The following is a 17,623-nucleotide window of genomic DNA, read 5'->3' as shown; positions in this document are numbered from 1 at the left end:
CAAGGGTAACTTATCCTGGTTATGTCCGTCTTGGTGTTTCTAAGTGGTTTTCCACCTGTTTTAAGTAGGTTTTTATACACACAGAGAGTCCTAAGAGTAACTGGGGTTAGTGGTGACAATACATAAGTGGCATTAGGAGACATCTGTGCCTTTGTCATTCTCAGAATACCTTCGCTGACATCTTGATTGTAGACTCCATCTGGTTCTATGTCTGAGGGGATCATGATGTGCCAAGTTGTCATCCTGGCTTCTGCTTCCAATCCAAACCCATCAACGTTGCTACAAACACACAAAGAATTAACAACCACCAAAGAAAACCCAACAAGCTAGAGCATTTGATTTCATGTGGCAGTGGCACAAAGCCACATGTGCTACTACAGCAACCCATCTTCATTTCTGCCCACTTGAGTACTGATCATCTGTGGTCACATGGTTTATAAACAATGACACAGCATGGACAATGGTGTCAATCAGGTAATATCTGGACACAGATGAGGCCACAAATGGAGAACATTAGGGTTTCTGCTGCTGCTGCTTCCCAAATGTCTTGGGATGAAGCAAAACTTGTAATTTCTTCTTCAAAAAGAAGTAAAGTGCCAGGCAGGCATCTGCAGCAATGCAGAAAAGCAGCATCCACAGCACTGGTCATGGGCATTGTATTGAACACCTGACTGGGCTTATCCTGTGTCACACACCCAAGTAGTAAGACACGGAATTTGTATAAAGTGACTCAAGAGTCAATTAATCCAGCATCAGATCCATTTGGTTATTAATTACTTAGCACCAGTGTTTCTTCAAAACATTCTGATTTATCAAAGCATAACACAGTTTGGCAGGATCTACCTTTTGTAAACCTATGTTGACTGGGCCTGATCCCCTGGCCATCACACATGTGCTGCGTGACAGCTCCCAAGATGACCCTCTCCATGATCCTCCCTGGGAGGATCAGAGGTCAGGCTGACAGGCCTGTAGTTCCCCGGATCATCCTTCTGGCCCTTCTTACGTATGGGTGTAACATCTGCCAGCCTCCAGTCCAATGGAACTTCCCCAGTCTGCCAAAACTGCTGATAGATGATGGAAAGGTCATCTGACAGTTCTCTCAGCACCGTTGGGTGGATTCCATCTGGCCCCATTGACTTGTGGGTATAATATATTTATATAATATATATAAGATATTTACCTTCCCACATGTAGATTTATCAAGCAGTGAGCTAGGCAGCTGATGAACTCCTGATCATGATTTCCAGGTCCCAGAATTAAGTTTCTGTTCACAGTAAGAACCCTTAGGGAATCCAGGAGAGCCACTTGCTGAGGAACAGTTTTGTGCGCCCTCGAGAACTGGTACAAGATGGTCCTGTTCAGGCAGTGATAAATGGCATCCAGTGATAGTCCCTGAGATCTTCTTTTTGACTGGTGTAAAATAAAATACAATAAAAGATAAGATAGTAGCAGAAAATAAATGAACTCTCACACAATGTTCCTCTGAACTGAGTCATCCTCATATTTTACTGTTCTACTACTATATTTCCTTGAAATTTCATGAATTCCAAGGACCAAAATGACATTCGTACATGATGACACACTTAAAGAGTTTTAACATCCATAAAGACACTGCTGATATCTGAGAGTAAATGTCTTCAAACAGTCTCCAATAAAAGCGCAACAGGAAGCTTCCTGAAAACACCAAGGCTTTTAGGAAGCTTCTCCAAATTCTCACAAGGCAAATTTCACTGATTATTTTGTGGGATTTCTAAAAAAATGTCATCTGAAAGTAGTCTTTATTCAACTGCCCCATATTAAAGCAATCCACACTGACAAGAAGTGCTAGGAAAGCTCAGGAGAGAGACACAGCCTGGGGAAGAAAAACATACTTCTATCCTGACCGAACACGGATCACGGAATGACAGTGGTGGGAAGGGACCTCCAGAGTCCATGGGATCCAATCCCCTGCCAAAGCAGGGTCCCTAGGACAGGTCACACAGGTCGGCGTCCAGACGGGGCTGGAATCTCTCCAGAGAAGGAGACTCCACACCCCCTGGGCAGCCTGTCCCAGGGCTCCCTCACCCTCACTGTGTAAAGGTTCTCCTGCATGTTGGTGCGGAACTTCCCGGGCTCCAACTTGAGGCCATGGCCCCTTGTCCTGTCCCCACAGACACTGAGAAGAGGCTGCCCATGTCCCCCTGTGTCCCACCCTTCAGCTATTGATCCCCATTGATCAGATCCCCTCTCAGGCTGCTTCTCTCCAGGCTGAACAGCCCCAGCTCACTCAGCCTTTCCTCGCAGGGGAGGTGACTAGCAGGTACTTACTGACATCACTCCATGGATTTTAACGTAACCAGCAGAGATGTTTTTTCAAGCAAGCTAAAAGATGACGACTGTTACCTGTGCAATGAGCTGGATTATGAAGTCCACAAGAAGTTTGGATTCTTTGTTGAACATGCCCTGCCACAGCTTATCCACCACACGCTGTGTAAAATAAAACACGTTGTTCACCAGCACTTGGTAGCTTCCTCCACTCGTTATTGGCAGAGACGCATCTTCACCTAGGTAACAAGAAATCCAAGAGTTTTCTTCATTTATCAAAAAACCCCACATCTGCATAAATACATTCACACTAGCCTGTGTTTTCCAGACTTCTGTAACAGAGGAAAAAGACTCAGTCAAAAAAGCCATGACCTACAGTGATCTTTAATGGTGAGTGAATGTTTTAAATCAACAGCAACAAAGACCAAGAAAAAGGGGACGAGGGCTGGAAGAGACCAGAAGAAATCACAGAATCCTAGAATGGTCAGAGCTGGAAGGGACCATAAAGATTATTAAGTTCCACCCTCCTGCCATGGGCAGGGACACTTCTCACCAGACCAGGCTGCTCAAGGCCCCATCCAACCCGGCCTTGAAAACCTCCAGGAAGGGGGCAGCCACCACCTCCCTGGGCACTCTGTGCCAGGGCCTCAGCACCCTCAGAGTGAAGAATTTCCTCCTAATATTCAGTCTGAATCTACCCCCTTCCAATTTAAAACCATTCACTTCAGACCCTTTTAAAAAGTCCCTCCCCAGCTTTCCTGTAGCCCCTTCAGGGACTGAAAGGATGCTATAAGATCTCCCTGGAGCCTTCTCTTCTCCAGACTGAACAAGCCCAACTCTCTCAGCCTGTCTTCACTGGAGACATGCTCCAGCCCTCTAATCATCTTCATGGTCTCCTGTGATCCTGAATCATCATACTGAAGTACCACCCTCCCTTTTCAACTGGAGCTGCATGGGAAATTGAAGACAATCAAATTGTAACAAAAAGCAGGACACTAATAAAGAAAAAAATAAATAATCAAAAGCTTTTGCTGAAACCAATCGATTGATAATTAAACTTTGTTACGTTACCCAATAAAACATCAGCTGCAAGCAAGTGGTCCATCACTCCATCCAAAACGTAGGTCTGAAACTCCTTCTGCTGTGTTCGTGTTGATCTTTCAGGGGAAGCCTAATGCAAGAAATACAATAGTAAAATAAAGAGTATCTCTGAGTGAAGAAAAAGGAGGAGGAGAAGGGTGTTGTAAGTGAATTTTTCCTTCCTCAGCTCTTGTGAGCTATGTTTTTCTTCTCAGAATACTGTCTTGAGAAGAAATGTTGGCTTTCTCTAAAAATTTAAGAATACACCTTGAGTATACATTGGCTAAACAGAGCCTTACAGAGGAGATACTATTTCTACTTAAAACCAGGAAATCTAGCTTTTAAAATTTCACAAATGACTCCCAGTCCACAAAAATGAAGCTTGAAGAAAGCTATGATTTCTTGTGCTGTGCTGTTGAGCATCTAAGTGCTGTGACCCACTATCTATGCTTCCAGAGAAGAGGAGGTATTGGCTAAGATGCCAAAACAAGATTATCGCTGCTCTAAAGAGATGACAAAATGGAGATAAAACACTGACACTGCCTGCTCAGGAACTAAGGGAACCCACTGACTGGCCACATGAAAGTCAAGGATCCCACAAAGAGAAGCTGTAGTAGGGCTGTGGAGTGGAGAATAAAGCAGAGCAAGAAAAAAGCCAGGTAACCAACACGGAAACTGTCAGCTCAAGCTCCTGAGATGGTCACCAATATACTCAAATGCTGGGGTGGGACTAAGTCTGGGGGAAAAGTCCAAGAAGCATTCTCAATGGGAAGCTAAGCTAAACCCTTTGCATTTCCTTTATTAAGTCTTCCAAGTTGTTAGAGACCAGCAAGCAAGCTACTAATGTTTTTTTTTACCTCTCCCCCCTTTCACAACACTTTACAGGATTCTACAGAATCCCAGGTCATCACTCCTCTAACTTTGAAAGCTAAAGTAGAGGACAGCATTGTAGGGAACAAAGTGGCAAATAAGTTCAAATAATAAAACCCCCAAAACCCCCCAAAACCCAAAGAACTGTACCTCCAGCAGAAGATCCACCAGTGGAGTCTGTTTGCTGGCTGGAGTGAGACATAAGTTATCAATTATCAGCACACGCATGAAATCAAACACAAACTTCTTGGCAGGATGGTTGGTTAGGTATGTCTTGGTGCCAACGTTGCAGTATTCTGACTGGCTCCTGTTCATTCCAGAATCAGCTGCAAAAGCTTTAAACTCTTCAGCTGGGGACCCAACTTCATCATCAAGATCAGTGACCTGTGAAAAGCAGCAGGTTAAGACTCAAGAGAGCAGCAAGGTTGAGAAATGCAAGACAAAAGCCAGCTAAAAAGGGCTATTAAGCTTACAAGACAGAAAACAAAACAGGAACTCCAAGCCTTTTCTCTTTTTAATATACCTTCATCAGACTGGGGTTATCTCTTTATATAGCTCCCACCTCCAAATGCAAGAGGAGACAATGATTTCCCTCAACAGGCTTGTCACATCAGCAGCTTACATGTGAAGTAACCAAATGTTCTGCATCAGTAGGAGAGTTTATCCAAGAAATTAAGAGAAGCCCAAATGTGTAGTCTTTTTGGTTTTAAGGGAAATCCCAGAAAAGCTGAAAGATCCATTAGGAATTTCCTCTCAAGGATGAATTTGGGTTATAGTGTTTTGTTGCAGGACCCTGGCTGTTACTGCTACATTTCACAAGGGATTGATTAGTTCTAGTCACTTGGGCAGAGGGAAATGCTGGAGAAGTCAACCAGTTTGGAGTCAGGAGAGCTCAAGGTGTCACAGAATCACAGAATTGTAAGGGGTTGGAAGCGACCTCAAGAGATCATCAAGTCCAACCCCTGTATCAGCAGCTACACAAAGTTTCAAGGGACCTAAGTAGCTAAAGTAAAACCTGCTCAGAGACACAAGGCTCCTCTAAAAACCCAACAGAGGTGAATGCCAAATCAGCATTACCAGGTAATGAAAAGACTCATCAGCTGAGTCCCTCTGAAGATCAGTCTCCCACTTTCATAACAGAATGATAGCATGCCACCAGAATTTCCCCAAGTACCCTCCCCAGTTCCAGCATCTGCCAACTTGCAGCACAGCTATCCTTCCATGTTCTTAGTGAAATTACTTTTAGGTGTTAGCTAACAATGCCTGTTTGTTTCCATTCATGTTCTAGAAACAGTATCACTGGTAAATGCAACTAAGCTCAGAGAATACTCTGAGCAACGCAAGCAGAACTGAATTCACACCTTCTCCTGGCTTCAACTCCATAGTTCCAGGTAACACAAGAGCAGAGTTTTGTGGTTAAGCCACAAAAGAAGAAATGGGAAGTGGGAGGAAAAAGAATTTTTAGATTTTTATCACATCCTCCAGAGCAGAGGGCTGACAGCATAGGCTGGCTCAGTCTCTCCAGCCTCTATAAATCTGAGCTAACACTGTTCATATGAGTGAAAATAATGGTCCACTCCAAAAGGCATTTTTAGATGTCACTGCACAGCAATGGGAGTTCCAAAACCCAAGTACAAAATGCCCAGCCCAGCCTTTACAAGGATCTCTTTCTGCAGGGTGAGTAGAGATTTCTCTTTGCATGACTGTGAATTGATAAATCCTCAGAAGTAACACTCAGGGGGGAAAAAACCCAGTTAACTAGTGGAATTTCCTACCATTTCAGAGTAAGGTCGTATGTTGAAGGGAAACACTGTTGCTGCCAGGGCACACAGGAACTCTGGACTCATCCACAATGAAATGAGGTCTGGCACGTTGTGATACAGGTATCGGAAGAACTGCATCAAGGTGACTGGGTACTCCCGAAGCCAAGAGCCTTCTTCCTCTGACTGCCAAGGCTGGGTTAGGAAAACAAAGGCATGTTAGCACAGATAACACTGACTGAAAAAGCTTATTTCACAAAGGAAGTGAAAGGAGAGGAGCCTTAGGGTCAAACAAACATATTGTCAAACGTGCAGTGACACATGTGACTGACACACAGAATAATAGACTGGTCTGGGTTGGAAGGGACCCCAAGGAGCTCCAACCCCCTGCCACAGGCAGGGCCACCAACCTCCAGGCCTGGAGCTACACAAGGCTGCCCAGGGCACCATCCAACCTGGCCTTGAACACCCCCAGGGATGGGGCACCCAGCCCCTCTCTGGGCAGCCTGTTCCAGCACCTCACCACTCTCTCTGCAAAGAACTTCCCTCTAAGATCTCATCTAACCCTTCCCTCCTTCAGCTTCACTCCATCCCCCTTGTCCTGCCAGTCTCTGCCCTTGAACAAGCTGATTGCCCTCCTGTTTCTCTGCTTCCTTCAGGGATGGGAAGGCTGCAATGAGGTCCCCCCACAGCCTTCTCTTCTCTAGGCAAATGATCAAAGGCAAGGCCAAATGCGATCAACCAAGCACTTGTGACAAGCACTTGTGACAAGATAAGAAATAAGTGACTGGACATGTGGCCAGGCACATGATCAAGTATGAAAAACAAATCCAGAGCACACCAAAAGTGTGTTAGAACATACACCTGATGACACAGCACAAGAAAGCAAGACAAGAGCCAGCACGTCTCATAAGCTTGTCACAAACGTGTCCAAACAGGTGAGGACCAAACACATCACAGAGCAGGTCACCAGCAAGAGACAGAACATGTGACAATAGGGGTGTGTACCACAGCAGGTCACACACATAACCAAGACACATGCCCAGAAGACACTGAGTTTAACGTGGGAGGGACACGTAAGCAATGCTCTGCAGACACCAAACACATAATGACCAAAACAGGTGCTGCTTTTCAAACATTCCCAGAGGGAATTTTCAACTGATAACACGCTCTCACTTCAAGAAAATACAAAATATTCCCACTGAGAAACCAATGCTCACTACTCTTGACAAGAGATCAAGAGATGAGAAGACGACACAGTTTTCTGGCAGTAAATTCACTTCCTCCAGCACGGGGCTATTAATAGTCAGGGGACTTCTCTGCATGTGGAAGGTTCATGCACAAAATCTGCATCTCACACAGCTCTGAGCAGATGGGACAGAGAGTCTCAAACATCCCCCCAACGATGCTAATCAGGAAAGAAATTCAATTATCTCTGCCAAGGGCATTTTATCCTTCTGCTTTCTCATTTTAATTGCAGCAAAACACAAAGCCCAGCCTTTTTGTGAAAAATCATAGAATCATAGAATGGTCTGGGTTGGAAGGGACCCCAAGGATCACAGAGTTCCAACACCCCTGACACAGGCAGGGCCACCAAAAAACCGTGTTAATTTTCTGGCCACTAATATTTCTACAGACACAGAGAAAACAAAGCAAAACAGAATAACCCACTGACAACGGAGGCTTTCACCCAAGCTTTATTACCCTAACTCACTGCCAGGTCTATCACCACACTAAAAGAACCTCAACTCTTCTAATTTGGCTTCTCATCACATGGCAAACTCAGCCAATTCAGTACATTCAAACGCAAGCAAGGATTTTATAATGCTTACAGAATTCAGCATGCTCCTCAGCATTCCCAGCAACAAGAAGGCAGCTTCTGTGCAAACGCTGTGTATTGAAGATGTAACAGTGCCACAGGAGGCAGGAACTCCAAATATGAATGTCCAAATAGAGTCTAAATCAAACTGTAGAAGGTGAAAGAGAAGAAGAGACATTAAATAATCCCTTTTCTGCTGTGCAATACGATACTGCTTTTGGTTACACCTACAAAATGGTAACTGAAAAACCAACGTTTCACATCCTCCAAATTTTATCCCCAGAAGCTTAAGACGAAGGTCATATTTCACTGAAGAAAAGTCTAACCATAGGTTAATGTAACTCCAGCTCTCACCTTCTCAAAGTACAGAATCACACAACTGTAGGGGTTGGAAGGGCCCTCCAGAGCCCATGGGGTCCAAGCCCCTGCCAAAGCAGGGTCCCTAGGACAGGTCACACAGGGCGGCGTCCAGACGGGGCTGGAATCTCTCCAGAGAAGGAGACTCCACACCCCTGGGCAGCCTGTCCCAGGGCTCCCTCACCCTCACTGGGAAGAAGTTCTCCCCACATTGGGGTGGAACTTCCCCTGCTCCAACTTGAGGCCACGGCCCCTTGTCCTGTCCCCACAGACACTGAGAAGAGGCTGCCCATGTCCCCCTGTGTCCCACACTTGAGATATTTACAAACACTAATAACAACTTAATGGATTTAAAACAGGAAGAGGCAAATGTTGCACAACCATTTCAGTTTATTTCACATCTAAAGCCCACACAGAATCCCACAGGAAAAACCAAAACCCACCACAACCTCCCAAAAAAACCCCAAACCAAACCAACCAAGCTGCATTTTCCAGCAAATCCAAAAATTAAAAAATAACAAAAGAAAATGGGCCCAAGCCCTAGAATTAAGGGTGCTATTGTTAAATACTCGGAGTGGTTGGAATTTAGCTTCAATTTAACAGCGCTGGGCTTCAGTGCTGCATGCAGGAGGTGCCCTCATGCCTCTTACATCACTGTAGCACAGCGCTGAATGTCCTGTCAAGCATTCCTCTCCAGAAAACAGGCAGCAGAACGCTTCCTGGTGTAATTGTTACCCCAGTTCCCACTGATAAATAAATGTTAGCACTACATCCATTCTAAAGAGGCATCTTGTCTATCCACAGCATGGCTCCTCTCCATAAGCACCATGCTAAGGCTTCCTACGACTGTTGTAGACCACACGATACCTACTCATTTTCCTCTTATTTACATACAATTATATCCTAACCCAACCAGATTTTGTCCAGAAGAAGAACAGAAATAAAATGTTTTCTAGTAACAACGGAGATATCTCCATACAAAATGAAGGGTTTTGAAACGTTCTGCAGTAAGAGCTACCTTGTTTTGTCTCCTTAACACAGCAAATCCCCACAAACACCCCTGCCCCAAACCCAGCAAGCAAAAAATTACGTCCCCTTCAACACCCACACCATGCCAGCTCAAACCAGTGATCTGCCTCTCATCTGACCCCAAAAGATATGAGAAAGACACCAGCACTTCCTATGTCACAAAATCACAGAATCACAGGGGTTGGAAGGAACCTCCAGAGCCCATTGAGTCCAACCCCCTGCCAAAGCAGGGTCCCTAGGACAGGGCACACAGGTTGGCGTCCAGATGGGGCTGGAATCTCTCCAGAGAAGGAGACTCTACACCCCAGTGCAGCCTGTCCCAGGGCTCCCTCACCCTCACCAGGAAGAAGTTCTTCCCCAGATTGGTGCAGAACTTCCAACCTGAGACTGTTGCCCCTTGTCCTGTCCCCACAGACCACTGAAAAGAGGTTGGTCAAATGTCTTAACAGGCTGGTTTTCACACCCTGCCACAGCCCCTCATGTCCCCCTCCCCAAACAGCTCAGCACTGACCACCACAACCGTGACTCTGAGCCAGCAGCAGAGGAGGAGGCAGAAGGCCTCATTAATCCATTATTTTCTTTCAGGACAGACACAATGACATTTACATCTTACTAGATAATCCCTACCTGGCCACCCCGATTACATCGGCTGCTGACGACAGGCGCACTGACCTGCAGGTTTTCGGGCAGTTCAGTGACTGGTTGCTGCAGGAAAAGGGCCATGAGGAGGAAATAGAGTGCAGGTACGTTGGTGTGCTTTGGGAGAAGGGACTGAAGAACAGGAAAACCTGGGAAGTGACAAGCGTCACGGTTAATCTCCCGGACCGTGGATCTGCCACCAGCACTCCTCCCAACATTGAACCCTAAAACGAAGAAAACAAACCCAAAAAGTCAACAGGTTTAATGGGAAAAGGCCTGTGAAGCTCACTCTTACTCAAATAGTGAACTCAAGGTTGTACCCCTCAGAAATAAAGCTGTACAAAAGGAATGCATGCATGCAATCACACACTTAGTATGCAAATCAGCTCCAGGCATCTAATTTTTTTAATCAATAAAAGGAAGAAATTATTGTCTGCCACTACCATATAGATGACACCACTCCACACAGACTGTGTAATGCCCCTACACACACCCCGAGCTGTATCCTGACTGTGACAGTAGTTTCAGACTGTTAAACCTCCCAAGCTTCTGGAAAAAATGCTATTTCACTGGCTGAGCGGGAAATATCTGCAGATCTGTATTACCAAGCAGCAGGTCCATGCCCATTTCAGTTGGTGGGCAGCTAATTTCAATCATGGAATGGTTTGGGCTGGAAGGGACCTTAAAGATCATCCAGTCCCAACACCCTACCACAGGCAGGGACACCTCTCACCAGACCAGGCTGCTGATGGACCCATCCCACCTAGTCTTGAACACCTCCAGGGAGGGGGCAGCCACCACCTCCCTAGGCACCCTGTGTCAGGGCCTCACCACCCTTGTAGTGAAGAATTTCTCTCTAATATCCAATCTAAATTGACCCCCTTCCAATTTAAAACCATTCCCCCTCCTCCTATCACTCCAGGCCCTACTAAAAAGTCCCTCCCCAGCTTTCTTGTAGGCCCTTCAGAGACTGGAAGGCTGCTGTAAGATCTTCCTGGAGCCTTCTCTTCTCCAGGCTGAACAACCCCAACTCTCTCAGCCTGGCTTCATAGGAGAGGTGCTCCAGCCCTCTGATCATCTTCACAGCCCACCTCTGGCTTCCTCTGGACCTGTTCCAGCAGCTCCGTGTCCTTCCTGTGTTGGGGACTCCAGAACTGGACCCAGCACTCCAGGTGGGGCTTCACGAGAGCAGAGCAGAGGGGCAGAATCCCCTCCTTGACCTGCTGGCCGCGCTCCTTTTGATGCAGCCCAGGAAACAATTGGTCTTCAGGGCTGTGAGCACTCACTGTCAGCTCATGCTGAGCTTTTCATCCACCATCACCACCAAGTCCTTCCCTGCAGGGCTCCTCTCTATCATCTAATCTTCCAGCCTGTATTGATGAGGATTGGCCTGACCCAGGTTAAGGACCCTGCACTTGTTCTTTTTGAACCTCATGGGGTTCACCTGGGGCCACTTCTCCAGCTTGTCCAGGTCCCTCTGGATGACATCCTGTCCTTCCCCCCATGCCAATTTGTCAAAAATGTCTCAGAGGCACCTTGTTATCCTGTTTCAGCTGTTCTGTTACTGATTCATCAGTCAGTATGAAGCATTAAATGGTCTGATTTTATTGTAAGTGCTGCCAGAGGCACAAAACTCCCCTTTGGTGACCCTACTTCTACCCAGGTATTTCATTTTCCTGTTAAAAACACCAAAAATACACTGGGATGGCAGAAGTGCTTATTTTCAAGTGGGGAAAGAGGCAGGAAGACAGCTTGGTCCCTGCATCAGCTCAGACAGTGAGTTGCTACTGTGACACCACCAGAGAGCGGGTTGGAGAAAGGCCCATGAAACCTTTGCTATGAAGTTGCAGGAAGGTGGTTGTGTCACCATCCCTGGATGTGTTAAAAAAAATGGGGTAGATGGGGTACTTAGGGCTATGGTTTAGCATAGGACAGGAACAGTTGGACTTGATGATCTTAAAGATCTTTTCCAACCTTGTGATTCTGTGAATCCCATCAGTAATCTCCAAAAAAAAAGGATTCATGTTTAGTTTTAGGAGAAATCTTGGAGCCAACGTGTTATAATTTATTAAAAAAGCCCAGAGTGTGAAATGTAGATTATCTGTCACTATTATTTGATGAGACACAAGTTTAAGAATATCCTTCCTGTCACAATCCAGCCTGGAGTCAATTAAAGTGATACTGTAATAAGAAAACTAGAAAAACTCTACAACTCATCTCCAAATGTCATTGTCGATCAAAATCTTATTGAGAAAGATTTGGTGTGTCAAAACTTTTATGTTATTAGATACTTAAAGTGGATATTGAATAAAGGTGCAGTGCCCTAAGACTTAAATGGCTTTCAAATTTTAAGGCAGCTAAAAAAATTGTTTCTTAAATAAAATACAGGACCTTGAGCAGAATTAGCCAAACAACAGATGCCAGGTCATCAATAAATGTTTGCACATGCCATATTGTTTCAGAAATATGTTTTCCTTAACTTCCCTAATTTATTTATAATGCAAAGAACCATCCTACATTCGTTCCTAGTTGAATATCCTGTGGGATGCGTTAAGGGAAACCACTGTAAGTAGACAACTTAAAAGACAGTTCTATTTATGCAAAAAATAGCAAGAGAACAAAAGTACTTTGATAGATTTCAAAGAGACAAAGCAGGGAAAAATACAGACTTTATATTTTCATTTCTCTTTCTGAAGTAAGATCACTCCAACAGTAATAAGCCAATTGAGAAAAATCTTTTAGCATGGAAACAGGGGACATACTGCCACAACACAGAGAGGCAGCTCCTTGTATGGCCATTTTTAGGCACAGTTAAGTTTAAACTACTATTGATACCACTGCCCTGATCTAAAGTCTACTCAAGCTCATGGAAGAGTAGACCTATTGAAGAGCAAACCTATTGAATGTCAATGGGTTTGCATCACGGAGCTGAACGGGCACCCATCTGAAAAAGCATTCTCTTATTTTGACTAAAAATACCCCTCAAAAGTCCATGGGACATCACCATGACACCTATACACAAAACTGACATCTGACATTTGGAGATGCATTTCAGACAGGTCAGAGATGCTCTAAAGCACGAAAGCCTTACACATGGGAAACAGAAAGGTCTCAACCTACATGAATGAGGCTTTAAGAACCTGCAAATAAAGTCTTTAATGTGAGAGAGCACAAGCATGCAGAAGAGTGCAGGAGAGGGTAAGGAAGAAAAGGCTGAGATAGCACCATGAACACAGATATTCCAAAGACAGCAAAAATCCAAACTGGTAAATCTAACTGGCACAGTACTCTCTAGTCAAAGCATAACACCACCTGATGCTCTAAAGGAGAGAAAGAAAGGAATTTTGCTTAACTTTATTAGCTGTACACATAAGGTGCTATCACAGAATCACAGACTGGTCTGGGTTGGAAGGACCCCAAAGGTCACAGAGTTCCAAACCCCCTGCCACAGGCAGGGCCACCAACCTCCAGACCTGGATCTTCACAAGGTTGCCCAGAGCCCCATCCAACCTGGCCTTGAAATGCTACACTTCCTTTGCACCTAGCTCAGCTGTGCCTACCCACAGGACATACTTACCCTTATCATGATGGTAAGAGAAAACCAGCTACACAAGCTTTACAGTGAATGATGAGGTAACACCAAACTACATGGAAATCTGTGCAATGTCAGCTGAAGGGCAGCTTTATCAAACTGCTCCCTTTCGCCTAGGAAATTTTACTCTTAGTTGTAAGAAACAAAGAATCCCAGGGGCTGGAAGGGCCCTCCAGAGCCCATGGGGTCCAACCCCCTGCCAAAGTAGGGTCCCTAGGACAGGTCACACAGGTAGGTGTCCAGACAGGTCTGGAATATGGTAGCACAGACAACAGTAGCAAGAAGATACATCTGCTGGCTGGTGTATAACAACCCTTGCCTCAACACACATGCACACAGGCTCCCACACCATCCTGCAGTCACAAGGGCGCTGAGCTGCCGTACCTAGCACAGTACCGATCTTGTTGGTCAAGACTGAGTCGGTCTGGTCGAGCCAGCCCCCACCACTGAGCCCCTCCTTAAACTTTAGAAGGATGGACTGATTACTCAACAGGACGACAAGAATTCGCATGGCCGCGGTGACTGTGGTGGAGTGGAGATGTTCTTCCATAAACATCATAATCCAATCAAAACCCAGCGTCTTGACCAGTTCTTCACAAGCCCTGTTAAAGGGAGAGAGGGAGAACAAAATAATACAATATTTAGTTTTCTGCTGGATACTAAAAAAATCAGTGTCCACTACAAGGCACACTTCAAAGTCAGAGAAAATTCAGATCTGTGGAAGAGTTAACTGAATTCTTGGCTAAGTTTGCAACACAAGACACACTGCTCACCAAATCTTAAAGATGCACAGTTTGGAAGAAAGGGAAGACTAAATACAGCTCCTGGAACTATTCCTTTGCAGCAGACTTCTCCAATCGCTGCTTTTAAGAACCAATGTGTGATGCTGATCTGGAAACATTTGTCCACAAATGGTAATTTCCAAATATCTTTTGTTGAGCCACCCGTAGGTATAGAGTTTTCATAAGCCTTTTTAAGTAAAATGATTATTAAAAAGTGTGGGTTGGGTTTTTTTTATTGAGGGGAAAAACTGCTTAGAAATATTTGAATGAATATTGTAATCCCCCTCCCCCTTTTTTTTTCCAAAGCAGCATTGTTGAAAAGCTCAGATTGGTTTCAATACTTGTATGTCATCCTATGCTCAATTACTACATAATCAACATATTCCATCTATCCACAACATGCCTCCTCCAACAGACTCAATACAACCTCCTGGGAAGTTAGTAGTTCCTTTTAAAGTTTTATTTTATCCAGGTTTGAGTTGACACAAAGTCTCTTCTCCAGCTCACCATATGACTCCAGCCTTTCTTTAAACCATCATGTTCCCTTACATGCAATTTTAAGGAACAAAGAGGCATTTGAGGGTCAATGACAGATAACTCCTACTGAAGACATTTAATCTCTTCTCTAGAAACCCAAGTTTTCAACAGATTTTATTTTCTTTAAGCCATGTGTGAAGTTATGAGAAAACAGCACCAAGAAGTATTTAAGGAGAGCAGAGCATTAAAAAACCAGCTCTCTGGATAAATCAAGGCAGCCAGATATCCACATTTGCTCCCACATCATCCTACTCACTTTTGATCTTCTTTCCCTCAAAGTTTTGAATTAATGATTTTACAAATCCTGGTTTTCTTCCATGAAGTTGACAGCAAGAAGCAAGCAATCTCCCCCCAAATCTCTTAGGTATTTTCCTCTCATGCTAATATTTACTTCTGCTGCTCCTAACATGAAGCCTAAGTTTCTACTAATGCTGTCAATCAGAGTCTTTAAACATTTGAAACAAATGTTTTAACACTTTCCATTCCTGTGCTACCACACTCAAAGTTAATTCAGGGACATCTGCATAAATCATCCAATAGTTCCTATAAAATTATGCAATTCAACAGTGAGTTACATGGGGGCTGGATCATTCTCCCCCTTGAAATAAAAAATTATGTCCTTGTTCTACCTCAAGATGTTTTGTACTTACTGCAAATTAACAGTTGTCTTCTCTTTAGATGTATAGAGAAGCTTTAGAAGGATATCTAAAAGCCTGTTGCGCAGCAGAATAAGATTAGCTGAAACAAGTCCTCCAAAATCATCCTCTGACCCTAAACATTAAAAGAAAAAAAGGACAACATTAGGCTTTTGGGACTCAGACACTTTTAAAGCTATTCATAAACTCCATATATAAAGTAAATGCAAGCTGATTCCACTGTGGTTGCAAGAAAGCCATGCTTTCAGGCAGGATGCTATATGCACATGTATGTATGTATGTGGAAAAAAAAAGAGATGCTTCCCAACTCTCTCCAAATCTAATAAGTGGGGAGAAAAATTAGTTTCCCTTTTTTTCAGTGGATTCCCAAACTCATCAGCTGAAGAACACACTTACTGCCAAACATGCCAATGCATGCAGCTCAGGGCTAGCATCACAATTGTTTTGCCAATCCCTCTTATGCTGGCAAAGGAGAAGGACCACTTTTTTCCATGATTTAAAAGAAAAAAAGTTTAAAAAAAATTCACAACTTAAGTTGATATATGCAAAAATGAAGACATATAAACTTTTTGGGCCAAGGTTTTCTGGATGTGACAGGAACAGCAAGCATCTTCTACGGCAGAAATGAAGTTCTGCTGGTGAAAACCTGCAACCTACAAATCTCATGGCCTTTGCCTCAAGTACTTGTGTCTCCATCCCTGCCACAGCCTGAATTTTCCCCCAAGGAGGCAAAAAGCAGCTCAGGCTGTGGTTAGCCTAGGAAAAAAACACATCTGGCCTGTAGTAAGAACACTCACTAAGCTGGATCTTGCTCCAATATCCCTGGTCTCTTTTCTATTAAAAAGCCTGAATTAGTTACCTTTGAGACTGTAAAAACTAATCACAAGGAACAGGAGAGGCACAGGGGATAATAACGAATGTGCAGACAGCCTAACCCTTGCTCTGTGGGAAACCAGACCAATAAAGCTAACTGTAAAGCCAAAACACTTCTCCCTCCCTTATCCCTGGGCACCAGTGCATTCCCAGGAGGTGCAGAAACACGGGATCTCTGGGTACTCCCTTCTAGGTGTGTGGGTCACAACAACTGTGGGGCTAACACACTTCTCTTCAGGGAGACTGACCAAAACTGGAATAGCATAAGCCTTCTTTCTTTAGGAAAATAAGGGTAGAAATAGTCTCAAAACAAGATAAATATTCCTGAAGGACAGTAACACAATTTTTTTTGGCCTAAAAAAAAGAATGAGGCTGTCTTAGCTAATTCTTTCACTTCATCCATGCCTGGAGGGCAGATGCACCCAATAATCAGCATTTGCTTTTCTCTCCCCCACAAAGCAGCAGAGACACACAGCTCCTTTGAAGGAGCAAGCAGAGGAAAACCAAGCAGAGTTAAATGAAGGAAAATGAAAGAAGAGCACATGGGGTCTGTGCTGCTTTGCACGCAATACTGAAAACTCAAGTACCACGACTGGCAGGCAGGTCATATCAAAATTACAGCACTGCTAATGCTGCTATTTCTACATCTTCAACGTTTAAGCACAGATTTCAGGAAGTATTTCTCTCCTCCTGGCTCCCAGCCCTGCCATCACTTACCACTGTCAAGCTTTTCTTCGTTGTTTATTTCCATGGTCACAAACTTCTCGCAGACTGCGAAGGTGGGGAGAGTGGATGAGATGAACTGTCCGAACCTTGATGTACACAGAAAACCATCATTCATCAGTATGACAGATGTGCTCTCATCTATCAATAATTCACTTTAAATATAAAGCCATAAACTAACACAAAAGCACATCTCACATCTAAAGATTGAGGGAAACAGCCTCCACCTAAGTTTATTGTCAAAAATCAAATTAACACATAGTAATTAACAGCATCTTTGCAGACAAGTCAGCAGGAAAGGTACTATGAAAACAGCAGAGACCGGAAACTGGGAGATAACCACCAAATTCTACTAGAAGGAACACCAGAAGCTAAAGACAGCAGAACAAGATATTGTTCTCAAACCATTACAGCTGAACAAATATCACATCCAAGTCAGTGACCGCCTGACTCTGGTGTAACGTTTCTGCCTGCAGCTTGAGGTGATGTAACACAAGGTCACGGTTTTCTAAGACAAGATGATGATGTGCAACTCAAAAGAGATGCATTAGATTCATCTTTCCTCTGGAACTAATCCAAAATGGTCCCTAGCTGGTATAACT

General features: G+C 44.2%; 1 protein-coding gene across 1 annotated transcript in view; it reads right to left on the bottom strand.

Annotated features, from left to right (window-relative positions):
• The window catches only part of WDFY3 (WD repeat and FYVE domain containing 3), a gene marked incomplete at both ends in the record, with an annotated part of 121,028 nt that overhangs the window by 32,531 nt on the left and 70,874 nt on the right, over nt 1-17,623 (bottom strand). The window contains 11 exons of the mRNA XM_084266956.1: nt 170-279; nt 1,181-1,410; nt 2,383-2,543; nt 3,376-3,475; nt 4,405-4,638; nt 6,030-6,209; nt 7,847-7,981; nt 9,847-10,082; nt 13,835-14,052; nt 15,420-15,540; nt 17,016-17,110. Of these exons, the coding sequence (XP_084123082.1) occupies nt 170-279; nt 1,181-1,410; nt 2,383-2,543; nt 3,376-3,475; nt 4,405-4,638; nt 6,030-6,209; nt 7,847-7,981; nt 9,847-10,082; nt 13,835-14,052; nt 15,420-15,540; nt 17,016-17,110 (1,820 nt within the window). The remainder of the gene's footprint in view (nt 1-169; nt 280-1,180; nt 1,411-2,382; nt 2,544-3,375; nt 3,476-4,404; nt 4,639-6,029; nt 6,210-7,846; nt 7,982-9,846; nt 10,083-13,834; nt 14,053-15,419; nt 15,541-17,015; nt 17,111-17,623) is intronic.

This window comes from Gallinula chloropus (genome assembly GCF_964237585.1).
Source record: "Gallinula chloropus genome assembly, chromosome: 7".
NCBI classification, from domain to species: domain Eukaryota; kingdom Metazoa; phylum Chordata; class Aves; order Gruiformes; family Rallidae; genus Gallinula; species Gallinula chloropus.
This window is presented reverse-complemented; position numbering and strand designations above follow the sequence as displayed.